This window comes from Stegastes partitus, unplaced genomic scaffold (assembly GCF_000690725.1).
Source record: "Stegastes partitus isolate 25-593 unplaced genomic scaffold, Stegastes_partitus-1.0.2 Scaffold234, whole genome shotgun sequence".
Lineage (NCBI taxonomy): Eukaryota > Metazoa > Chordata > Actinopteri > Pomacentridae > Stegastes > Stegastes partitus.
Genome location: NW_007577965.1, coordinates 421,783 through 446,437, shown reverse-complemented (window position 1 = coordinate 446,437; position 24,655 = coordinate 421,783). Strand labels below are relative to the sequence as shown.

The window sequence follows — 24,655 nt, the reverse complement described above, 5'->3', positions numbered from 1 at the left end:
TCCAAACTTATTTCTCTACTGGGAAAAAGTTGGTTAAAAAAAAAAGCTGGTTGGTGTAAATGTGCCACATAAATGAGGATGACTTCAACAGATTAATACAGACATGTTATATTTTTGTGTCTCTTGTCTTCTTGGTTTACCTTTACCTTAATTGCTGTTATGTTGCCTTCTGAGTATTCCACTTTCACTTTGCCTGTCAAAGCACTTTGGAAACCTTTGTTCTATATTAAGCTATATAAATACAATCACTATTCTTCTTATTATCGTAGCTGTTCTGGAGTATTTTCACAAATCTTGATGTTTAAGTTGCCACTGGATTTCATGTTGTTTCATGTAATTAAATTCTTTGTAATGAGTACGTTTGGTACTTTGCCTAATAAAGTGGCACATAATGATGCTGCTGTATTCGTGCTTCATTCTTTTATGATGAACTCTCCTTTACTTACCACTTTAATGATCCCTGAGGTGAAGTAAAGCATCATCGGAACAAACCTACAAACAGTTAATGAGCTTTTACTGGTGATGGAGCATTACAGTCACTGAATGAGACTGAATCGTGTAAACAAACAGCAGTAAACAACTTTTTTTTTTTTTTTTAAATTTTCTGCAGCCTCTGCTGTGACAGGTACCCTGTGACGTCAGCGGCTCCTGCAGGAATCCAAACATGGCGGCTGCCATGGAGCTGAGATGCTGGGGAGGAGACTGGGGTTTGCCTTCTGTTCACACCGAGTCCCTCATAGTTCTGGTAAGGCTGTCGTCTGCTTTTACTGAAAATACGACCTCTGCGTCCAGCGGTGCTTGTAAGACTGCGGGTTTCTTCTCCGCTTGTCTGTGCGGCTCCTCTCTGCTCTCTCATGTTAGCCTGAATGCTAACTGAGCTGCTGCAGTTTGGGCTGTAAGTTCCCTGCGTCGATGTGCAGCAGAGAAAACGATGTTTGCAGCTGAATGTCACGCTGCAGCGACAATCATCTAACTGTGCCGACTGCATGGTTTGTCCTTCGTGTGTGGCTGAATGTCAGAAGTCACTCACATTGCTGACAAATAACATGGCCCTTCAAGGTCAGTTTGTTGAGGCTACAAATTCCATTTATTTTGGTAAATTCGGGGCTTTTTCCGCCTGGTAGCTGTGAACGATGGTGAACTTTGTGACCTCGTAGGAGAATTTAAGTTGTTTCCTCAGTTTAACATGTTGTTGTCTGTCAGTACATGCAGTTACAGCTTGTACCACGAGGTGACACTTTTTCTGAGTTTCTGACCAAGATGACATTTGTGGCATCTGGTGGAGCATTTAGTTAGTGACGCTGAAGGTTTTTGGTTTGTGTTGCTTTACAGTTTATATTATAAAAGATGCAGATTTCCATCTTTGTCAGTGGTGTCATCTCCAACATGTATCAGTGTAAAAGGCATAGTTTAATGCCCTTTCTTTCTTTAACAATAACAACTGTCAAATTAAAAAATAAACCATCAAACCAGAATCAGTCACCATTATTTATATAACACATTTAAAGCCACAGTGCTTTGTGGTAGAAATAGAATTGGTACATATTCACCAAAATAGTTTAAATATTGAGGCTAAGATTCTGCAGTGTTATTTATGATGTGAATTTAACTTAATAATTTAATTATTCCTTTAAATTAAAGATTAAGACCCTGCAAAAATTTGACAAAATACAACTTTGCCTGGGCTGCAAGGTGGCTCGGTGGTTAGCACTGTTGCCTCGCAGCTAGAAGGTCGCTGGTTCGCGTCCAGGTGAGGACACCCGGGATCTTTCTGCGTAGAGTTTGCATGTTCTCCCTGTGCAGCGTGGGTTCTCTCCAGGTTCTCCGGCTTCCTCCCACAAGGTCCAAAAACATGTTGAGGTTAATTGGTGATTCTAAATTGTCCGTAGGTGTGAATGTGAGTGTGCTTGGTTGTCTGTCTCTAAGTGTGGCCCTGTGATAGACTGGTGACCTGTCCAGGGTGTCCCCTGCCTGCCTGGGATAGACTCCAGCCCTCCGTGACCCTCGTGAGGATTAAGCGGTGTACAGATAGTGGATGGATGGAAGGACAACTTTGCCTGACTATGATAGTTATGAAGGATTAAGACCCTACAGTGTTCTTTATTATGGAGATTAACCTGACTAATTTTAATATTATAGTTTAGCCCCCACAGGATTACCATCTACTACTCCTATCACCATCACATTTATTAACAAATCCAAAGATTCTTTTCATTCCCTATGAGCAAACTTTCTTTTTATATATTTAAAAAATAGAGGTGTTGTTAGGTATTTGAAATATTGGATGCTTAACCTAGCTCATGTTTTATATTTACACTTTAAGAATAAAATGAATCTAAAATGTGAGATACAGTAAGATCCCCCCGCTGTCTTTCTCTGCTCAGCCCATGTTACACAATAATATCACAGTAGATTAGACCAGTGGTTCCCAAACTGTGTGCCTTGAGCCTAGAGGTGATAGACAAAACCTAGTGTTGCACTTTGTCAGTATATTGGTGTGTTTAATGTTTTCTTTCTTCTGATTTTTGCTTGTCTTCCCTCTTTCTGTAAAGCTGTTTCAGGTGAGCACTGTAATCATAGTGTAGTTTCCCTCGTGCCAAATCTAGTTTTAGAGTTAGTGCCAAATTCCTGCTCATGGTACATTGTTTGTGGCAAACATTCAGCTTTTTTTTATTACTAGATTGGGATCATATAGAACTCAATAGTTTTGAAGTCCTGCCTTGAGGAACAGCTCTGGAAGTTTTCCCCTAAAAGTTAAATACTGCTGTATGTTCCCATTTGGACCAAATGTTCCAGCATAGCATTTTATGAGACTTTTACCTCATATGCACTGACTGTGTTTTACAATCTTACCTGATTCACGTGTGGGTTTTCTTCCAGGCGTACACCAAGTTTTCTGGGGCAGAAGTCACAGTTTCTCCTATAGACTGGACATGGAAAACACTAACAGGTGGGCTGCAGCTTCTCGTAAACTACAGTTTTACAGTGCTGTAGTAAAGTTGCCACATAAGACGAATTTTGTGACCCATGTAGGAATCTTTCTTGAACCTATATACAATACAGATAATTATAAAGGTTTGGAAAATATTTTCTGGGTTATCTATGACATTGAGACTTACTGCAGTTTAACAACAACAAGAAAGCAGATTTATGTTTTTATTAAGTTCCAAAGTGCATTAATTCATATTGAAAAGACAGAGCACATTGCAAGACATAAGTTACATGTTAAAGCTCCTCCTAAATATCATCACCCTTATTCTTTATTGCCTTATCCTCCTCCTCAAACTGTCTCATTTGTCCACAGCGACTGTCCCAGAGTTGCTTTGTGGAAATTCTGCAGTTCAAGAACCTGCACAGATTCTCAACTTTCTAAGGAAGCAGGTGCGAGTGTTGTTTCTTCAGTATATGCCAAAAGCAATTTCACAGAATCAAACTACAGCAATATTTGTTTTTTGTGTGTGTGTGTGTTTTTCTATTTGTGCAGAGGTTTAATGCAGATTATGAACTGACTGCCAGAGAAGGAGCAGACACAATGGCCTACATCGCTCTGCTTGAGGAGAAACTACGACCAGCTCTGGTGACACCATCTCTCCTCTGCTCTAGATTTTAAAAAAGTACAAATCTGGGAGTATCTAAGGTAATGCTTTTTGTCCCACAGCTGCACACTTTCTGGGTGGATGCAGAAAACTACGCCAATCTGACACGGCCATGGTTTGCTTCTCGCTCGCCGTTCCCTCTCAACTTTCTCGTCCCGAGTTGCCAAGCCAACACTGCTCTCTCCCGCATCCTTCTAACCAAAGGAGAGGCGCCGCTCCACAGAATCACCGAGGTGGAGGGAAAGGTAAACACTGCTCTGTCTGAATCATCACGTACATGTCACCTCCTTCAGCATGTCAACTCTGTGGTTTGTGGTGCAGAGGTCTCTTTTTCACAGCTGTAAATCTTTCTCCCTCTGTTTGCCTCAGATCTACAGTGATGCTAAAGAGTGCCTGAATCTCCTTTCCTACAGACTGGGAACAGCAAACTACTTTTTTGGCAACTCGTGAGTTCCACACTGTTTGCTTAAATCTGTGCATCTCACATTTAGGAAAACAGATGTTATAGAATAGAATAGATGAAAAAAAGCTGGAAAAATTTGGAAGGAAATATTGTCTGTTTAATTAAATTTGCCATTAGGATTCTTTGTGCATGTGTTCAGTTTGCCATTTTAGTTAGAAGTTGCTGGTATAGGGAAAAAAAACAAACAAACTGGCCAATACAGTATGTATCAGAATTTCCTAATTTGGAAAACCACATGCTGGGAGGAAGTTGGGTCTTCTAAAGTGTATTTGAGTAATAGTTTTGGTAGAAATCAGACATAGAAAATGCTTTGCAGTGTTCATTTATGCAAAAATTATTAAGTCAGGATTGATAAAGTACCCTGACAGTATGAGTAATAACACGTTTCATAGTAATGCTGTTTATATCGTAGCCTCATGTCGTCTTCATGCATGTCTGAATGTTGTTGTGTTTTTTGTTTACATGTGTGTTTGTGATCATAGGCCAACCAGCTTGGATGCCTTCGTGTTTGGTTTTGTGGCGCCACTTCACAAAGCCAGTCTTCCCAGCAGCCCTCTGCAGAGCCATCTCAGACAGCTGGACAACCTCACACGCTTCTGCGACAGCATCCTCGCAGTTTACTTCAGCTCGGACCATCCTTGTAAGATGGTTACACACACTGGAAACACTTACTCTTTGGGGTTTTGGCTTGGTGAAATCAGCACACATTGACGCATGGGAAGCTTTTCACTTAAAAACAACTAACATCATTAACACTTTCCTTCTTCATATATATCTCTTTCACTTCATGTTTTGCTCTTTGTGTTTGTTTTACTGACCCGAGACTGTTCCTGTTTCACTGACTTTCTGCCATTTTCCTCTTCTGGTGGTGTGGCTTTACTTCATCTCTCTCCAGGTCCTCCCCCACCTGTGCAGGAAACAATGGACGCCAACCTCCAGAAACTAACTCAGCTTGTAAACAAAGAGTCCAACTTGATAGAAAAGGTGCTTCTGCTTTGCTTTTCTCTGCTTTTACGTGGGTTCATGGTTGCTTTTGCCAGGTTCCGTCACAGCTGATTTTAGTTTATAGTCTCTCACTGTGTCCTTGTCATTTCATTTGTTGCTCGTGCACGTGTTCACCAACTAAGCAGTGCAATCTTTACTGTAGATGGATGACAACCTCCGCAGCAGCCCACAGCACAAACCCCACAGACCAGACCCCAAACCCAGCCTGTCCACTGCAAAGAGCTCTACCCCTGCCTAGCACCTGAACTTTCAACCCCGATCCAGCCTCGTGAATCGTGGAGGAACGCCCTGCGGATGAAAGGTGCCGCTCTGAATCTGACTCAACATCCTGACATAAAAGAAATAATCACTATAAAGCTGGACTTTAACTTGAATGGAAAATAAACCTAATAATTAATTGTAATATGACTATATAATTACAAGAGACCATTCTAAGATAATGATGATAGATTTCAAAGATGCTCGTCTAAAAGAGAAGAAAAAGTGCATGTGTGAGGTGCTTCAAAAAGAAGAGTGCATGTATGTGGTCAAGAAAGGAATGCTCTGAAGTGGTGCTCGATGAGAAAGACATGGAAAGTTTCAGGGAAAGCCAAAGGAAATGAAAAGCCCAGCAGGGAAAAGACGTGTCGCTGTTTAACCTCTGAGTGGGCCGCTTTTCTTTTAGGCTTTTGTTTAAGGGAAATGTATTTTCTGTTTAAGTTGTTCCCGCACAATCAGTGCCACACGACAGCTGACGATATCGGAACTACTGAGTTGAAGAGGGCTTGGTCACTGAAGTAGAGTAGGATGTCGGGCAAGAGCACTATATGGCAAACTTTATTTAGTTCTCTCATATTTTTATATGTTACCGTAGAGGATTTCAGTTCTGTTAGCACAAGTCTGAGCACATGTCCGTGTACGTATCCACTGTAAAATGTTCTATACAATCTAATAACATGTGCATTACTGTACAGTGTCTGCAGTTCTGACTATAGAAGTAGCCATTTAGCTTATTTAACTTTGCTTTCACCTCTTCTCCTGTATATAGCTTGTATACTTGTAAATAGTGTCATAGTTATATTTAGTGTACACTCACTGGCCACTTTATTAGGTACGCCTCTGAAATCCAATGCAACCCGACGCAGCAGCTCTGCCATGATTTCTATTTATTCTACATTTTCAGTTTCTGTTGACACAGCTAAAAAGATGACAGTTCTAATTTGTTTATTATTGAAGTCATGGTGGGTGGTGGTGAACATGACTGCAGTACACACGTGTTCATAGTGTTTTGCGTCCATGTTAATGCTGTGGACAAATTATTAACAACACAAATGTGCAAAGTAATGTGGCCAGTGAGTGTAGTTTCCTCTAAATAGGGCTAATCAGCTTCTTCACGATACACTGACGTAATGAAAGGGCCTTACACGCTATATTAAGTTATTCATGCATAATATTTGGGACTATTGTGTGTTTGTTTGTGTGACAGTCGTTTTAAGAACTATCAGAAAACAGTGTGTCCTTTAATTCTTGTTATGTTTTATTGTACAAGCTGTTCTGTGACATTAACAATCCACTCAGTTGTGTTGCTGCCTTGACTTTTCCACAGCCGTTTTTGTAACATTTGCTTCAGTTTATTACTTTTGCTGTGTTATTTCTTCCTGTGGTTATTTCATAGTCACTGAAGCTTTTTTTTTTTTTTTTTTTTTGGGCCAATGCTAATACTGACTTTTAGGGAGTAGAAAAATCCAATATTGACATATTGGTCGATACTCTATAACTATATGCAATATGTTAGAGTTATATTGAAAATTAAAATTCATGGGGTCATCAAATAACTTTTCAGAAGTGTGTTTCACAAATTAGTTATCAACTTACACTGAAGACACCTCTTGACTCGACGCCACTGCCTGCTCTGCTACATGTGCTGCAGACAGCGTTGAATCTTGAAAATAATAATAATCATACATTTTATTTGTAAGCGCCTTTCAGAGCACTCAAGGATGCTTTAAGAGAAGGGTTAAAACTATAAAAACAACAAATGACAAAACAGCAGATAAAAACACAACACAATGGAGGCTCAGCTGCTCTGCTATAAAAACTATGTGATAACACAAATTCTTAATTACCCCAAATATTATTTTTTTTCTGCATTGTGTTCTATTAAAAACAAAAAAGTTTGGATACATGCATGTATTGGATAAAATATATGTTAATTCTGATACATTGGTCAGGTTCTAGTCACTTTGTTTAAACTGAGCATCTATCCCATTTGGGAATGTCTCATTAGCTGCCTTTTGTTTTTCTTTATTTTACAGTCTGATTACTGGACTGTGAAATGAGATTTCTTTCACTGTAATGTTCCCTAATGCCCTGACTGTTCAAACATTACTAAACTGTGTGATTCCTTTCATGATTTCTCTGTGTTTCAGTTAAAAGGTATTATACTTGTAGAGATACTTGGGCTCTGCCAACAAACCACTTCATTGATACATTCCCTTTAATGCACCATATTCTGAAACAAATGTGTTCATTGGGATGTTAGTGCTGCCAGTCACAGCATGTTGTCGGACAACAAATGGGCTTGTAAGGACCATATGGGTGCAGTGTGCCTTCATGACTGCTGGTGTCTTTGTACAAGTGTCAAAATGCTAACAGTGTCCTTCATATTTTGATACATGTGTCATAAACTGTCTTTATTTCTGTTGTTCACAATCTGTCGACGGTTAATATCAACTGTCGACAGATTATTGAAATACAAACATCATAATGCAACCCTGACCACTGTCTTCTTTTTCCCACTTTTGAAAGAAAAATAAACATCTAAATCTCCACATGGCTTATAAACAGTCAAATGGAGCCAAAAGCAGATCTTATTCAGACTCTTGCTATCCCATTTTTCTTTTTAACTGCACATCTTTTCTCCATCCTCTCCTAACAAAGCCAATTCATGCTATTGGGTGAGTTGTTTTTCCAGTAACAATTACAGAAGATTTCACTGCTGCCCACCATTGTGTCATCATTTGTTTAGATGTTGGGAGGATAGAGAGCCCTTTGTCTGGTTTTGGCTCTAAACATGGAAAAAATAAAGTAATCTGAGAGAAAGCTGAGAGGAAATGATGCATACTTGACATCAGATATTATCCAAGTCGGGACTCCTGCTGAGACTTCTTTGACTGGCTGTTTAGAAGGTGCAGCAACGAGAAATAAATTGCACAGTTTGATCTGCAACAGATTTTGCGCTAAATAGATATATTTTCACTTGCAGTGTTGACAACTCTGACGCTATTGTCATCTTCTTTGTTTTTCCTGTGTTAGAAATATCTGTTAAATCATATTAAATAGTGTCAAGTAATTCTGGTGATAAGAGGAGGTACAAAAACTGGGCTGCAACAATGTTCTAAAGTGAATGAACTTTCTGCTGTAACACAACAGATCTTTCCCAGTTCAGCTTTATTGAAAAGCTGCTCCAGCCGTGTGTTGTCGGGGCTGAAAAGTCCCAGTAAAGAGGCTGTCAATCCTCTGAGAGTTTTCCTTCAGGCAGTAGCTGAGCAGCTCAGCACATCACATGCAGGCCAGCAGCTGTTCCCTGATGGCTTACATGTGTGCGCCTTCCACGCCTCTTCTTCCTCACTCTCTCCCCCCTTTCTCTCTTTCCTCAGGGATGAGAGAAGGTGTCAGCGATGAAGGGAAAAAAGGTGTGTGAGTGGAAAATAGTGATGCAGTGAATGGAAAGCATGTAGCTTGGATGATGGATCGTGAACTTATGTTAACTGAGAATCATGAAGGCATTTGGAAATTTGAATGCATGATAATTAGAGTTGTCAGGATTAATAGCAGAAATATGATAGATTTTGGCCTGTGGTCCCGTATAGTTGCAGTGGAAGATTATTCCAATAGATTAGAATTTGGATATTTTTAGATTTATAGTAATAGATGCAATAAATTACATTGCAGTAGATGCAATGGGTGGTAAAAACACATGGCTGTAAGATCTTTTAAGGAAAACCTAAACAGCAGAAAGTGTTTATCTCAGTGGCCGTCTGTCAGATCAGGTTTACAGTTGGAGAGACTACAGTGTGCATTTCTTTTCTGGTGATTTACAGAAACATAATTTTTTAGAGAACAGAGAAAAAAAAACGTCTGAGCCTATATGAGGCCTAATAGAGTACTGAGGCCCTCTGGTGGTGAATGTATGTTAGAGGTTAAAGGAGTGAAAACAAACAAAGTTGTGCAAATAGAAAAATAATCATGTTCTTTCAGCTTAGACGAGAAAATCAGTTTACAAGACAAGGAAAGGAAAACAGCTGATCTGCATTTGTAGCACATAGTAAAATAGAGAACGGATCACATCTGTTTAAAAAGATTATTTACACAAAACAGGCCTATTCACATTATGAAACACAGTTGGAAAAAGTGCTGCAGTATTTTTGGAGATATGAACTCATTTTCTAAACTTTGGGATGACAAAACACTTGAATTATTGAATTATTCAGTATGCTTTCAGAACCTATATGAACTGTATTGCCAAGTAAGGCTTTGAAGAGACAAGAGGAAACAACAGAACATTTACAAAACAGTATAAAACCGTCACATCGTCATATTTTATGGTCAGAATTACAAAATGATCCACGACATTTCACTTACGCTTTGACAAAACAAAATCCGAGAAACTCGCCTATGAAATATTTCGGTTCACTCAACTCCAGTCCACTTATTTTTCACGCAGTCATCATTCATTTTTACTTCACTAGTTTTGATATTTACAAGACAGCCTCCACATCTGTTACCAAAAGAAATTATACGTAAAATTTAGGTTGCGTTTATTTGAGGAAAATCAGTTTTTATACTGAGCTCTATACTGACTAAGTTCCTTTTGGTAAAAACACACAAACCCATGAATGAGGTCAGTTTAGACAAATAGAACTTAATCTAGTCTTATTCTGCAATATGGTCATTAGAAAGTAAGATCATCAAAATCCACAAATGTCCAACATGAACTGTAAACTATCCAGTGAGTGAGGGATGTAGTAGAGCTATCTGTCCTTGGTAAACTCTGGCACCTCCAGCACCATGCTGACCTCCAGGCTCCCCGGTAACTCCATGGCCAGAGCCGGGTGGCACGGCTGGGTGAAGCGCTGTCTAAAGGTGCCCAGCAACTGACCGTTTTGGGTGTTGTAGAAAGAAAGATGGCCGAGCTGGTAATCCAGAAGAGTGCCCACTCGCTCAGGCATCTCGATCACAAACACACTGGACTGAATGTCATTGTGGAGTAGCTGATACCTGCAACTGGAAGGCAAAAAATAGTTTCAAAACAAAGACCTGAAACATTTAAGGGATTGGGGGTGAAATTCTTAATGCATACCCTGATGGTGTGGGAATACACTGCAAACACCACGACAGGCTGTTTTCCCCCAGTGATCTGTTTGTGTTGGCGGTGCTGTATGCCACTCCCAGCCTGTAAGCTGCACTTCCTGACACAATGGTCTCCCAGTAGTAGAGCCCTCGTGCTGGCAGCGACTCACCCAGGATAGATGGACACCTAGAAAACACACAAACTCTGTTTACAACTACATAAAGTGTTGTCTAACAGAATCTGAAGGAGTCTGGTGAGAGGGTTAAACGTACAGTTTGTCTGTGGATGAGATGGTTTTGTGTGCGTCCTGGGTGTAGTGCACGGTGGTCCGGTTCTCTGACAGCTCCAGAGCCGGGTGAGCCGACGCTTTCAACAGGTGGAACTTCGTCCCTGAAAACAGCAACAAGCAAGAGAAAAAACAAAAGCATGTAAGCAGTAATTCCGTGCTGTGCTTTGTTTTGTACCTGCATATGGAGCTACAAAGATTGTTCAAGTGTGTTTTCTTACCTTTGGTGGAAATGAGAGCAGCCTCGCTCTGTTCGCTGGCACCGGCTTCATTCACAGCTTTGATGTAAAACAGGTAATTCTCATTGGGCTGCAGGAGAACCTTCTGTTCACAGACTGTGATACCTGAGATGGATCTAGAAGTGTGTCACAGAGAGACACGCATAAATTACAGGAGTAAAGCTTTGTGCATAAACATTTTACACACTAAAATGGGTCAGTGTGTAGAGACATTTTGATTTTTATCCACCTTGTTTGAAGAGGTTTTAAATCATCTGTGTACAGTTCATCTGCAGTTTGTTTTAAACTGGCCTTCCTTCTATGATCAGAGATTACAGACATAGTTAAATCAATGTACTGGTCTGGTTGAGTCAAACACCCACCTGAGACCTTCTCCCTCCAGTTCGTACTGGCGGCAGTACTCCAAAGTGTAACTCTGTCCAAGAGTTGGTTTCGCTGAGCTCCATCTCAGTGTAGCTGAATCCCACATGACAGTGCAGCGCTCTGTGTCAATCACTGGCACCGATGGAGCTGCCAGAAGCACAACAATAGTGTGAAATGCATCTTTGAAGTGCAATTTTTTTTACTGCTTCTTTACTTAGACTTACAGAGATACAGAAATGTGCAAATGATAAATGCGCTTAGATGTGCAAATGACGTAAGTAGGTGCACATAAGTTGATGTTAGAATATAGAGTGTCCGGTATGTAAAGTGGTTTCATCAGCAGGAGAAGTGATATAGTCCTTATGTGATCTGTCAGAGCAGATGCATTGAGAAGTCTTATTGCTGTCGGGAGGAATGACCTCCTGTAAAGTTCCTTGGTTCCTGCAACATTGAACAAAGACTATTCTAATCTGTCTAAACTAGAGTTTTTCCTGCACAGAGGACTATTAGTGGTCTGCCAAAGAGGTTTTAACCAAACCATAATGCTAAGACAAATAAACAAATAACATTTTTAAACAAGTTCTGTTAATCGTGGTTTCATTTTCTCAAGCATAACACAAATTTTTGTTCGTCAAATGGTGAGATATCGTAGCAAACAGACTCATCAAACAGAATCATGCTTACTGTCGAGCGTAGACGTTTTGAGCCAAGACAAACCCTGGCCTAGACTCATGCCAGCATGACAAGAGGAATACAAATAACGCTTTTTTTTTTTATCATACAGGCCTGTTGTATTGCTGAAACTTTAGCTCCAGCGTGTGGACTGACCAGTTCTGAAGATGAGTCTCTCGCTGGGCAGAGAGCAGCCGGTGTAGTTGACAGCCATCACCCACACCTTGTACATCTTGTCAGGCTCCAGTTCCTCCAGGACACAGTAGCTCTCCTTCACCGTCACGCGGTACTCCTCCGACACAGCTGTCGACAGCAGCAATTTAGATATGCAGGACCTCACATGAAACACTTGAAACAAAATCTAAAACTGTATCCACTGGAAGACAATGTGCCCATTCAGGACCAACTGGCTGCTGAATGAAGTCTGCAGTTTTCAGTTGAACATCATTACTCCTTCATCAAGTCCACAACTAAAGTCTGATGATCAAAACAGAACTTTTGCAGCCATTTTTCAGGATCAACAACATCTAGGAGAGTATTCACCTCCTTGTGGATCCTCCATGCAGTACACCTGGAAGCAGTCTATGATATCTCCAGGGTTGACTTTCCAGTAAACAGTGACGCTGGTGCTGGTGGCTGAACCTGGCTCCTGAGGCTGCAGGGTGGGTCTCTGAGGAACTGAGGCAAACACAACAGCAGGATCTGTAACTGCCACACCTGCACATGACACCTAGTAGATCTGTCTGCAAACTCACGTAAGTCCCTACCTGGGATCCCCTTGCGCTGGGCGAGGTTGGAGCTGGAAGTATTGGCCTTGGCGTAGTCCTCGAACACCAGCAGTCCTTTGGGACCCAGCTCCAGTGACAAGGCCGAGTCCAGAGCTGCTTTGAGTCTGACCGTACAACCACAACATTTAGCTTCTGACCACAACCACAAATCAGTGTCAAAACCCCTCTGTTGCTGTAGGCTGAGCTTGGTATGGAGAATGTTAAAGGAAATCTACCTGTGCAGTTTAATATGCAGCATACTGGCACACTCGATAGATTTGGCCACAACATTAAAAGCACTAATAAGGTAAAGAGAGTGGCATTTGGTTACATTACTGGACGACCTTTCTGGCATTCATATGGATGTTACTTTGACACAACCTACCAAAGCATTGTTGCAGACCAATTACACACCTCCATAGCAACAACATTCCCCCTGCCACACAACTGCTCAGGATTGGCTCAAGGAACATGACCAAGAGCCGAAGGTGTTGACCCGGCCTCCAAACTATCAAGATTTCAACTCCATTGAGCCTCTATGCCATACAGAGACCCCACCCTGCTACCCACAGGACCCAAAAGAACTACTACCAATATCCTGGTACCAGACACACCCCACAGGTTCTGTGTCCATGTCCCAACAGGCCACTTGTTTTGGTGGCAAGAGAGAGATCTACACAATATTAGGCTGTCGGTTTTAATGTTGTGGCTGATGGTGTCATTCCACAGACCAAGCAGCATGCTGCACTAGTTGTCACTAATATGTATTTGATTATATAACGCAGTGTTAGAAAAAAATCATACAAGCTCGCACGCCTTTCATTGCAAGCACATTACCTCGAATGAATGTCTTCAGGTGACTAGTGGAAGAGCAGATTGAAGAAGGACTTAGACATTTGACACAAGCCCCGATCACTAATCACTGGCCATGACATCATATCTATAATCAATCTTCAGGTCTCACCCGTGCGTCAGTCTCAGCCTCTCTGGCCGTGGTCTCCAGAGTGGCCTTGGCGGAATCGATGCTCTCCTGGAAGGAGACGATCTGGTCATAGAGCTGCTCCAGCTTTGTCTTCTTCTCCTCCTCCATGCTGACAGACATGTTGTTGTACTGCTCCATCACCAGAGCCATCATCTCCTCATTCTGTGCCTGCATGGCTGCTTCGCTCTCCACACACTGGTCCTGAGCAAGAGGAAAGTGACAGCCGAGCGACAGATCTGAGTTCACAACATTTCTCAAGTAAAGTGATGTTCTACTGAAATGTCAAGCTCTACTATGTGCTGACAGTTTTACAAGCCTTGACTCTGCTTTACCTCTACAGAGTTGTAGGCCAGCTCCAGCTCTGACACCAAGTCCTCGATGTTCTCTGATCGCCCCTGAAGCTCTGAGATCCAGACAGTCAGCGTCTCCTGTTATGAAGCAGTTAAACCATCAGTATTATACAAGCTGACAACAATATACAGCTGCGATTAACCAAAAGATCATCATTTCAGTTTTGAAGGTATGACGCCAAAGCTGCACCAAATGTAATCTCAAATACAGTTTTCTTTCATGCTGCATCGAGTGTTCCATTCTCCTAAAGACTTTTGTAACATTATATCACAAGACCTCATCCTTCCTTCGCTTTTTTCTCTCTCTTTTTCACAATTGGTCAAAACAGAGCAGAAACTCTCCCGACATTCCCTCCCTTTCTACAGCTCGTTTAGCATTATTAGTCCATAAATCTAACTTTGTAACTCTCTGAACTGAGCTCGTATCCCACTTAAAAGATTCACTTATTCTCTCCCACTAGTTGTTATCATTCAGATGCAAACTGCAACACTTTTATCTGTGCTTGACGATGCAAATGTCATGTACCTGCATGTTGCTGCCCATTTCTTTAATCCCTGGTTGTTGTGTATCACATTTTTCAGATTTATTACGGGTGATAGTTTCAAGACCCATCTTCTATGAGATAGCCGGGACCAACATTGTATTTTTTAACAAAGCAAGCTTAGTTCCACATTTGGTCCATAGATCTTATTGCCTGTAGCACTTTTCACTGTGTTGATTATGTATCTGCAGGAAATTATATCTATAGTGAAACTTTTCTCTAAATTGGCATTAAATTAAGGTATTGATCAACTCTGACAGATAAGACGGACTCATCTATAAATGAAACGGTTGCCTACTGCAGCTTTAAGGAGGCCCATCAGCCAAGATATTCCAGGAAGAAGAAGAGTGGCAATCCCCTGTCAGCACCCGAACACGGGCAGCTCACATTTAACTAGGTCAAGCTGTAGTCACTGATAGCTCCCTGCTCGCTCCTTCTGAGGCCGACCGCCTCTCCGCTAACAGTCAGAACAGGTGTGTTCGTGTGTGAGTGCGAGAGGAAGAATGTATGAGCAGACTTGCACACATCCCTGAGCCAATTTCACAAAGATAGACTAAATAGGGCCCAGATCTCGCCATTAGTGGGGCTTCAGTCAGACGTCTAAATCCATCTGTGAGTAAAATAAGACTTCTTTCAAGCTAAAAAACACGGCTGACCGAACAAACTGCTCGGCTCCCTTCACACCAGCAGAAAATGCATGTGCCTCTGAAGAACTTAAAAGCTAGAAGGATCATTTACTGGGAAAATGGTGAGGGAAAAATTTTACTTTTCAAGAAAGAAAAACCTGAAAAATCACGACCACAGTCAATTTGCAGTTACTGTGGTCTTGAAAAACTCTTTCCCTTGTCATAGCTGGCTCCACAATCAGGAAATCAGGAAACCACAAATTATGAACCCACGTTGCCATTTTGTGCCAGTGTTACCATGGAAACAGAGGTCTTAGTTTTGAGAGGGTAACTTTTTAGTCTAAAGATAAGTCAGTCTTTATTTTTGTGAACTGTCGAGACAAATCTACACTGTAAAACCAAACCTATGGAATCAACTTGGTAAAATTGATTTAACAATTTGCACTCTATTTGTTTCCAGTTTGAGTAGATTACACCTCACCATGTTTTTGAGTAAATATCACCTAAATTTATCAGATATGACACACTAAAATTAAATTAGCTGAAGGCTGCCTTGTGCATTACACAATTAACTACTTATATAAAAGAAAAGTGAGTAATTGACTCTTGACTGCAAGGGTGCAGAATTTAGAACATTTAGGCGTATTCAATTTATCCATCCATTATCTATACACCGCTTAATCCTCAGTAGGGTCGCAGGGGGGGTTGGAGTATATCCCAGCCGACTTAGGGCGAAGGCATTGGACACCCTGGACAGGTCGCCAGTCTATCACAGGGCTACACTTAGAGACAGACAATCAAGCACACTCACATTCACACCTACGGACAATTTAGAATCACCAATTAACCTCAACATGTTTTTGGACTGTGTGGGAGGAAGCCAGAGAACCCGGAGAGAACCCACGCTGCACGGGGAGAACATACAAACTCCACACAGAACCTTCTTGCTGCGAGGCAACAGTGCTACCAACTGCACCACCTTGAGAGCCCGTATTCAATTCAGTTTAATTTATACAGCGCCACTTCACAACATATATCATCTCAAGGCACTTCCCATTGTAAGATGAAAACCTCACAAAATTTACACTAAGAAACCTTGATCTTGTGATACAGTTAAAATATTGTGGTAAATGCTGCATCTATCTTGATAGACTTCAGCATGTATTACAGAGCAAACGTAACATTTTACCAGATGTCTATAAGCTTTTCTAACACAAACCTTCCCCAATGCTCCTATTCAGGACATTACAATAGGCTACTAACATTAATATTCAATATGACAAATTAAACATGACTTATTTAGCTCTACCTAACAAATGAATGTCATACACAGGGGACAATATTGATTATGTCAATATCTTGGAGTATATTTTATGATATTTCAGTGTTGCAGTTGTTACTGTTAACAAATAGGTATTGTAAGTAGAGTTTACCTATTATATGTATTTCACTTGATATACTTAAAAAAAAAAAATTTAAATGACTGGAAGGGTTCATATTACCAAACCTCAAAAATATTTTTTGTTGTTGTCGTTTTACAGTCTAAGAGATCATTTTGGACACTACAGACCAATCTAAACTGTCTTTGTGAAACTGTCCTTGTGTGCAACAAGGTGAGAGAGTGCTTTGTTCATTCTAGCTCAGAGAACTGGACAGGATGGCGTTTTGCTAAGTTGTTTTGGTTAACTTGTCAAGATCAGTTTTTCCCTCTATGGAACATCTGAGCTGCCAGCGGTTCTTTGTGCTGAAGTCAGAGTGGCACTATAGCTTTCATCTTATTTACAGTCCAGCTGTCATTGTTTCCCGTAAATATATCACACAGAGACCTGGTTCAAATGTCATCTGGATATTTCATTTGATCAGTCTCAGTTTGTTCCATCTTTCCCTTGATTTAGATGCCAGATAGTTTACTGTGACTCTGTCCCAGATGCACAAAGAAACATCTCACTTCCCTCATATTGTCTGATGTATATTCACAGACTACAGAAAAACAACTGACACCTGCATGTTTTCTGTCCTTGTGAATGAGATGTCTCGTAGCAAAGCGTTCTCTAATTGCTCTAAAAAGGCAGGTTAAAAGCATGGACAGATGAAAATGAAACCATTTTTGGGAGTATCAGAAGGTGCTGTAACATTGCGTAGATTTTTATACTAAAAAAGCAGATGTCTGACCCTGTGCTGACCCAGAGGGACAGCGAGCGAGAACAGTGCGTGTGAACAGATCACGTATCAGCCTCTGCTTGATGATGTCACGCTGGACCTTTCCACTGATCAAAGCGGAGCATTGCATCACAACAATTCAATGTGCTGCATCCTGCCAGCTGCCTGAGAGTCTGCAACCTGCCAGCGTGAATGGAAAAGCTATATCTGACCGGTTTATTATATGATGACCCAAATTAATGCCAGTAAAATGTGCGGCGATCATAAGCGTGTGTTGTAAGATGGCTGGTAAAGTGCATGATGATGAGCTGTGATCTGGATGCAGCGTGCCGTCACTCATGAGAAGCACGTTGTTACAGCAGCAGTTTGCTAAAATCATCAAACATGTGGGAGACGCTGTGAAATTTCTGGAGCCACAGAGGGAACTAAAATTGAGATCTGAGAGATCATGATTTAACTTCCTCTTATAAGCAGTTATGTTCCACTTTGCAGCCAATTCAATTCATCATCATCATCATCATCATCATTTCATATTGCACTTTCATTAAGTTGGAGGACTTACAAAACTGCCCACATCTTTCAAACTCCATATACAGCCAGCTTCCTGTTAAAAATGCAAAACTCAGACCCGGTGTCAGACTCACTGATGATAAAATCAGGGTTATTTTCTTTAGAAAGCCAATTCACAGAAGAGTCCTACTTCTCCCAACAAGTCATCTTCATGTGGAAAGTCAGTGGCTCTTTAAAATCCTAAGAAAACTCCAAATGTTCTTACACACCCTAAAGCAAATGCATACAACATACCTTTGTGCATCTGTAGTACATTACCTTGATTTCCTCATAGGCTTTATCCACAGCGGTGACCTCATGGCTGCGATGCTCTTCAGCCTCACAGTCCTCCTCTGACAGCAGACATCCACATGTGACACAGAACCAGTCCATCCCCTGCAGCTCAGCAGCCAGCCGGGCCTGATTCTCCTCCTCTGCGTCGATGATCTCATAGTCGGCTTCGATGAGCTCTTCCTCTGAGAAAACATCTACCTTCTCGTCCTTCTCCAACTCCATCTCCATCTCCTCATCTTCTTGCTTCAGATCGGGCTCAGGTTTGAGCTCTCTCTGTGTTTCAGGTTCTGGCATTTCTTTTGATTCCTGCTCAGATATCACCTCATATTCCAGCTCATCTATAGGCACCTCTGTAGCTTCTGCAACTGACTCCATTTTTTGCTCTACATCCTCACTGTGCTTTTCAATATATGGAACTGCATCTTCTTCAGTGATGCTTGTTTCTGGTGCATCTTCCATCACCTCTGCCTTTTGTTCCACATCTACGTCTTCTGACTGTACGTCCTCTCCATGCAGCCCAGATAAATCCTCCAGTGGAGTAAAACTCCTCAGTGGAGAAAAGACGACTTTCTCTTCTTCTTCTAAGTCCCTCTCCATCGTCTGCTCCTCTGTGTCGGCCTCTTCCACAGGTGCAGGTGGTGAGAACCCCCTGTCTAAATCATTTTGGGGTAATTCTTTTTCTATTACAACGGTTTCTGGTTCTGCTTCGATTTCAGGCTCTATCTTTGTTTCTTCTACTGGTGCTTGAAGTTCACATGTGCTTTCAGGTTCAGGCAGAACTACTGTTTCTTCTGTAGTTTCCTCCGACCACTTGCTGATCTCGATGTCCATCTCAACAGCTTGTCCTTTGGGGACGAGGAGGATTAGCTCGTCACCTACATTCACTGCGTCCTGAACAGGTGTTTTTGATGTAGTTTCTGTTACTGTTTTCTCTGATTCGTAGTCTGTCATCTCTTGTTGCTGCTGCTCAGTTTCAAGGATTTCATGATGTTTCATGTCTGAATCTGTCTTGACTTCTTCTGCCATCGCAGGTTTGACAACTTCACCAGAAATCTCAGCTTTAACCTCCAACAGCTGATCAGAACCTTCAGTCTTATGTTTAGTTAACTCGTTCTCAGTAGTTGGTTCCTCTATAAGACATTCAGGTTCTTTTTCTCCTTCAGGGGCTGCTGTTTGAACATCAGTTGTCTCAACACTTGTTGCCTCCTGAAGATCGATCTGAACTTGGGTTTGAATCTCTCTTTCATTCACTGCTTTTTCAGTCACCTCCACGACTGTGCGTACTCCACAGTCACAGTCAGTGATCACCTCGACAGGTGCAGCATCTCCGGGAGCAACTTCTGCTGCTTCTTGTTCCTCACATGGTGGTGTTGACTCCATTTCACTGGAGGGTTCAGCTGGGGAGAGCACTTCCTGCCTTACGGTCTCAGGTTCTTTCACTTCAGCTTCAGCTTTGGCTTCTTCTCCTAGTAGCTCATCAGCAGCCACCATCTTGGTGTCAGTCGCTGCCTCCTCAGACAAGCTCTGCTCAGTGGTTTCTGTTTGTATTTCAGGTTCTGTGACTACTGGAGGCACCTCGCTGCTTACAGGTGCTGTCACTGCTTCATCTGTTGTCACAACAAGCACTTCAGCCACTTTTTGTGTTTCACATGGCTGTTCAGCTTCAATACTGCTTTGTTCACTTATTTTTTCATCTGCTCTCTGATGGTCCTCACTCTCCTCTGTTTCCTCCACTTTATTGTTCGCTTGGTGAGTTTCAGAGAGTGTTTTTTCTGTGCTGAGCTCAGAAGGCTCAGTCTGCTCAGTTTTTATCTCATGTTTCACTTGTTGACCCTCCATTTGTGCCTGCATTGGTTTAGACTCCTGAATTGGATCTTCTGCAGCTTCATCAGCCACCGTTGAGAGCTGTATGTCCTCCCTTCCTTGAATGTCCTCCCTTTCTTTGTCTGTTTCTGTAACTATTTCCTTTTTCTCTTCAAACATTTCTGAGTGTAAATCTCCGCTCTTATCTCCAGCACTGGCCTCTTGCATCTTCGGTTCCTCTGCCTCTGTCTTTTCCTTGTCTTCTTCTTCAGCTACTCTTATTAGACATCCTGTCATGTCAAATTTACTTTGTGGCCACATCATCCTCCCTCCACTTTTCTCCTCCACTGTCTCCGGTGGATCATCCACTGTGGGAGTTTCATCTTTTAAAATGAACTTCTCCAGGTACCCGTCCGCCTCCTCTGAATCTGACATACGCCTCCGATAAGACTTCTCAGACGCCACGCTCTCTGCCTCGGAGTGTTCCTCGTCGCTCTTCCTCCTCTCACCCATAGCATCCTCGTAAAGGTCAGAGTACATGAAGGACATGGCAGTGGGCTCCTCCAGCAGGATGGGGTCAATGATCTTAGGGGGTCCAGGGGAGATATAGATGGGAGTTAAAGTGGTCTCTTCAGTGCCAAACAACACTGAAGCATTCTCCATTGTTGATCTCTTGCTCTCTCGTCTTGTTCTCGTCCTGCCTCCACCCTCCTCATCGTCCTCCTTGTGCTGCAGTGCATCAGCGGGAGCTCCTTCTCCATAGAATACCTCATCCAGGTGTTCTCCAACTATCTCTACATCTGTAACAAATACGAAAGAGTCTTCAGATACTGAGGGGCTGTCTGTGGCTGCCTCCTTAGCAGGTTTTTGTTCCTCTGCTTGTGGTTTCGCTGCAGGCTGTTCTGCCTCCTCCTGTAGCTCTGGTGCTTGTTCTCCAGGAACCACCTCATCCAAAAGGGTAAACTTCTCAAAATAGTCAATGTCACTGGTGCCCTCTTTTTGAGTGGAGCTGAGCTCGGTGGCTGCTGATGGTTGGGAAGAATCTTGCTTCGAGGACTGTGGAGAGATTACAATCAGTAAGTCAATTCAAAGAGGACGTCAGAATTTTTGAACGTGCAGAATTAAGATTAAAATCTTATCATGGTCATCATTATCAAGCAGATAAGTACCTCTTGTGTCTCCGCCTCCCCCTGCAGGAAGTGATTCTGTTGCTGTGTCCAGTCATGGTGGTTTCGGGACCTGATCTTTGGAGTCTGGTCCAGGTAAGACAAATTGTCCTGCAGCTCAGTACTCTCCTCCTCATCCACGGTGGGTAGTTTGGAGGGGACTCTGATGTTGAGAATCTCATAACCCTCTGAAATCAAACTAAACAGCTGCTGATCTTTGTTTTTGATTTCCTCCAAGTCCGGTTCTGTTTTGGTTTCCTCCTGTCTGACATTAGGAAGAGAAACTTCAGACATCTCCAGTCTCTCCACTCCCAGAGCTGAAGCTGATCTTGAACTTCCCGGTCGGCTCAGCCTGTCCCCCAACCTGCTACGTCCTCCGGATCTTGTCCTCCTGCGGATTATTTTGTCCTCATCAAAGACAATGGTGATCTTTCCAGCTGTTCCAGAGCCCTCCATGCTGTAAGCTTCAGAGGTGGAGCTTGTCTCAGAGGCCCAGGGAGTAGAGCAACGGCTAGAGGCCGTCTCCCAAACAATACCACTGTCCTCGCTCTGAACTGTTACCATTGAGAACGATGGATCCACCATCAGGCACTGGAGTTTGGGCTTCACCGACTGATCCTGGACAACTTCTCGCAGACTGAAGGAGAGAGGAATGGACGGAGTTAGAGGAAGGAGAGCAAGCTGTTTGTGTCCTTCATAGGAAGGCAAACGGCATGACTAAACAGTCTGACTGCAAGAGGAGATCCTTTTGGCACAGCTCACGGAAACATAATCAGAGAACAAACTAATGAATCAAATCAAAACATATTTGAGCAGCACGGACCCGCAATCACATTTTGCAACACAGAGGCAAAGTAGCAAATCTATGCTGAAAACACAGTAACACCAGTTAATCTTTTCACAAGATGTCTTCTTGAGAGGTGTGGATCTCCAGCATTAGACCAGGTGTGTGGTGTCAGGCTGCAAATGTGAGTGATGAGCTGAAAAAAATAATGACTAAATGCGCTCTGAGCTGTCCCTCCGTCTATGAATACATCTCAGCCCCTGCAGGGTTACAGGAAGGTGACGTCCCAAAGCGTCATTCATGTAATATTAGAGAAGAGATGCCTGGTCTTCTCAGATGCATCCAACATATCAGTGTCTTCTACTATTTATGACATGGCAGGAATAACTAGAAGACACAGTTGAAAGTATGATAAATGAGATGTAAAGGATGGGTTGGTGAATAATATCAGATATTAGAATAGAGCTGCCTGAAGTGCCACACTGGTACTTCCTTGTATAAACTGAAGAACAGCTGAGATTAATGGAGATTAAATGAGTTTAATGGAGGACTGCTTTGTGAAACTTGGATACACTTGTCCATTCTCACTCTCCAGACAGAGATAACACACAACTCTGCTTTTCTCTTAATAGAGCAAATTGCATTTGTGTTAAGAAGCCCAGAAACAAGCAGTTTCTCACAAACCACAACATTCAAATATCTCCCAGAAGAAAAGAAACCCCTTTGCACAAAGCTAGTCAGCCACAATTGAGGTTATTCAGCTTGTGAAAAGAGCACCTGTTTTGTAGCTCTTCCACTTCGTCTTCATCGTCCTGGCTGATGGCATCTGAAGCTTCACGCGGATACTCCTGTAGCTCTGACATCTCCGAGTCCAGACCTTCACATGCCTCCATCTTGGTAATTTCCTCCAGATCTTCTGATATCAATCCCCAATGTTGTTTTTTGTGTGATTTAGAGTCCTCTTGATGTTTTCAGCCAGTCTGAATTGGGAGTTGGTCTGCCTGTTTGTGTCATTCTAAGTTGGGAGCTGTCCATCTGACTCAGCGAGGGACAGAAATAGACTGAGTGGGGAATGAAAAGAGGGGAGTGAAGATAGAGAGGGGCAAAGCAGTGAGATAGGGAAGGTTTTACTGGCTATTGAATTAAACACACTAACACCAAAGTCTAAAAAGAACTCCGATTTTTAAAGTTTTGTTAAGAAAAAAAAGCATCTTGCTGCATCTTGGTGTGTGCCAGTGGCTAGCAGCTGACTGAGGCTATGTGACTTTAAGTTCAAAATCCCCTTTGCTAAGTTAAATATAGGCCATGAGCTGAAACAGTACCCCTGGTCCCCCTGCTGCTGGCAGCAACGCTAAAAAGGGCCACACACACACATACACACACACCTTGTAAGTTATCCACCCCCCAGCAGGGTTGGCACCATGCACACGTCATAAACAAACTGTAAAAAGGCGTCAAACCACAACACAAAAACTAATTAGCACACTGGCTGTCAGAGGAGGCTGCAGGAGACACTTGAACAAAAGATGCAACGATCCAAGAGTCATCCTCGGTTCAAATTTTTTTTTCAAGGTCTATGAATCATGCACTGAATGACGTGAAGAATCCTGATGAAGAACTGCATTACCTTGAGAAAAGCAATTAACGTCTGACTCTTACCAGATCTATGTGATGGTATTTGTCTCTATATTTTCAATACCAGTAATATAGGAAGTTTTCCCTGTTTATTGCTGTTTAACAATGAATCATGGTCAATATGATTATAGCCTTTACAAAAAGAAGAAAATTCACAAAAATACATTTATGTCAAAGTGAAAACAGATTTCTATAAAGTAATGTCAAGTAATCAAAAATATAAAAATGAAAAGCAAATTAGGATTTAGTTGATACAATTTTGGCCACAATTACAGGATTAAGCCTGTTTGAACAGATCTAAATCAGTCTTACACATCTAAACACAACAATTTTAACCCATTCTTCTTTGAAAAACTGCTCAAGCTCCATCAGGTTGCACAGAGATCATGAGTGAACAGCACTTTTCTAGTCCAGCTACAAATTCCATCCTCTGACTTGTGGTGTTCTTTTGTCTTCATGGTCAGTTAAAGCCAGGAACACTGATTCACCACTGACTGAACCGTCCAGATTCATCTTCATGTCGTTTATACCTAATGGTAGTGAATACTTATGCAATTACAGTTTATATTTCTAATGAATTGATATTGTAGAAATAAGTTTTCACTTTGAGTTATTTTTTTTGTAAAGTTCTGCCAAACAATAAAAGCCAAATTAAATTTGTCCATGATTCAAATCTGAAAAACAATAAAAGGAGAAAAAATTCCAAGGTGGAGAACATATTTAATAGGCACTGTAATATTGTGGGATGGGTTAGTAAGTGGCTGTTACTGAGTCTCATATCCCAGCATTGAATGCTTACATCATTATGCTTAGGTAGCACCTTAGATCATACAATAAGGATACCACTAAATGTCACATTGTTGAATAGTCTAACAAATGTGTCAATACACACAAAGATGACCGACAGTTCCAAAAAATAAAAATAAAAAATTAATATTTGCATTTTTATTTTTCTATATTTATATCTTTCATTTCTATATATTTAGGGTCCGAGCACCCAAAAGGGTGCGAAGACCCTATTGGAACTGCTCGGATTATTAT

At 41.8% G+C, this 24,655-nt stretch overlaps 2 protein-coding genes across 3 annotated transcripts; one reads left to right on the top strand and one right to left on the bottom strand.

Annotated features, from left to right (window-relative positions):
• The first annotated feature begins 625 nt into the window (after positions 1 to 625).
• On the top strand, positions 626 to 7,815 carry mtx3 (metaxin 3). Of its 2 annotated transcripts, XM_008281480.1 has the most exons (9): positions 626 to 745; positions 2,881 to 2,950; positions 3,305 to 3,381; positions 3,485 to 3,577; positions 3,659 to 3,841; positions 3,966 to 4,042; positions 4,542 to 4,699; positions 4,955 to 5,043; positions 5,207 to 7,815. In XM_008281480.1, the coding sequence occupies exons 1-9, from the start codon at positions 665 to 667 to the stop codon at positions 5,300 to 5,302; spliced, it is 924 nt and encodes a 307-aa protein (XP_008279702.1). In that variant the 5' UTR covers positions 626 to 664; the 3' UTR covers positions 5,303 to 7,815. The 2 variants fall into 2 exon arrangements, with proteins under 2 accessions (XP_008279702.1, XP_008279703.1); XM_008281481.1 differs by lacking the exon at positions 4,955 to 5,043 and having other exon boundaries at positions 628 to 745; positions 5,207 to 5,291.
• Positions 7,816 to 9,272: 1,457 nt separating this feature from the next.
• On the bottom strand, positions 9,273 to 23,035 carry cmya5 (cardiomyopathy associated 5). Its single transcript, XM_008281479.1, has 14 exons — positions 22,757 to 23,035; positions 21,199 to 21,832; positions 18,212 to 21,085; positions 14,038 to 14,133; positions 13,688 to 13,906; positions 13,561 to 13,583; positions 12,724 to 12,848; positions 12,500 to 12,634; positions 12,113 to 12,259; positions 11,284 to 11,431; positions 10,904 to 11,037; positions 10,669 to 10,786; positions 10,406 to 10,582; positions 9,273 to 10,329 (listed from the first exon to the last, which is right to left on the bottom strand). Exons 1-14 carry the CDS (start codon positions 22,870 to 22,872, stop codon positions 10,077 to 10,079), a joined length of 5,199 nt encoding a protein of 1,732 aa, XP_008279701.1. The 5' UTR covers positions 22,873 to 23,035; the 3' UTR covers positions 9,273 to 10,076.
• Positions 23,036 to 24,655: the final 1,620 nt, after the last annotated feature.

Coding starts and splice junctions, on each gene's coding strand:
- mtx3 (XM_008281480.1), top strand. CDS start 665: ATGGCGGCTGCCATGGAGCTGAGATGCTGGGGAGGAGACTGGGGTTTG. Junction 4,700..4,954: donor CTTCAGCTCGGACCATCCTT/GTAAGATGGTTA, acceptor ATCTCTCTCCAG/GTCCTCCCCCACCTGTGCAG. Junction 5,044..5,206: donor AGTCCAACTTGATAGAAAAG/GTGCTTCTGCTT, acceptor TCTTTACTGTAG/ATGGATGACAACCTCCGCAG.
- cmya5 (XM_008281479.1), bottom strand. CDS start 22,872: ATGGAGGCATGTGAAGGTCTGGACTCGGAGATGTCAGAGCTACAGGAG. Junction 14,134..18,211: donor AAGCCTATGAGGAAATCAAG/GTAATGTACTAC, acceptor GCTTCATAACAG/GAGACGCTGACTGTCTGGAT. Junction 13,907..14,037: donor TGGCCTACAACTCTGTAGAG/GTAAAGCAGAGT, acceptor CCTCTTGCTCAG/GACCAGTGTGTGGAGAGCGA.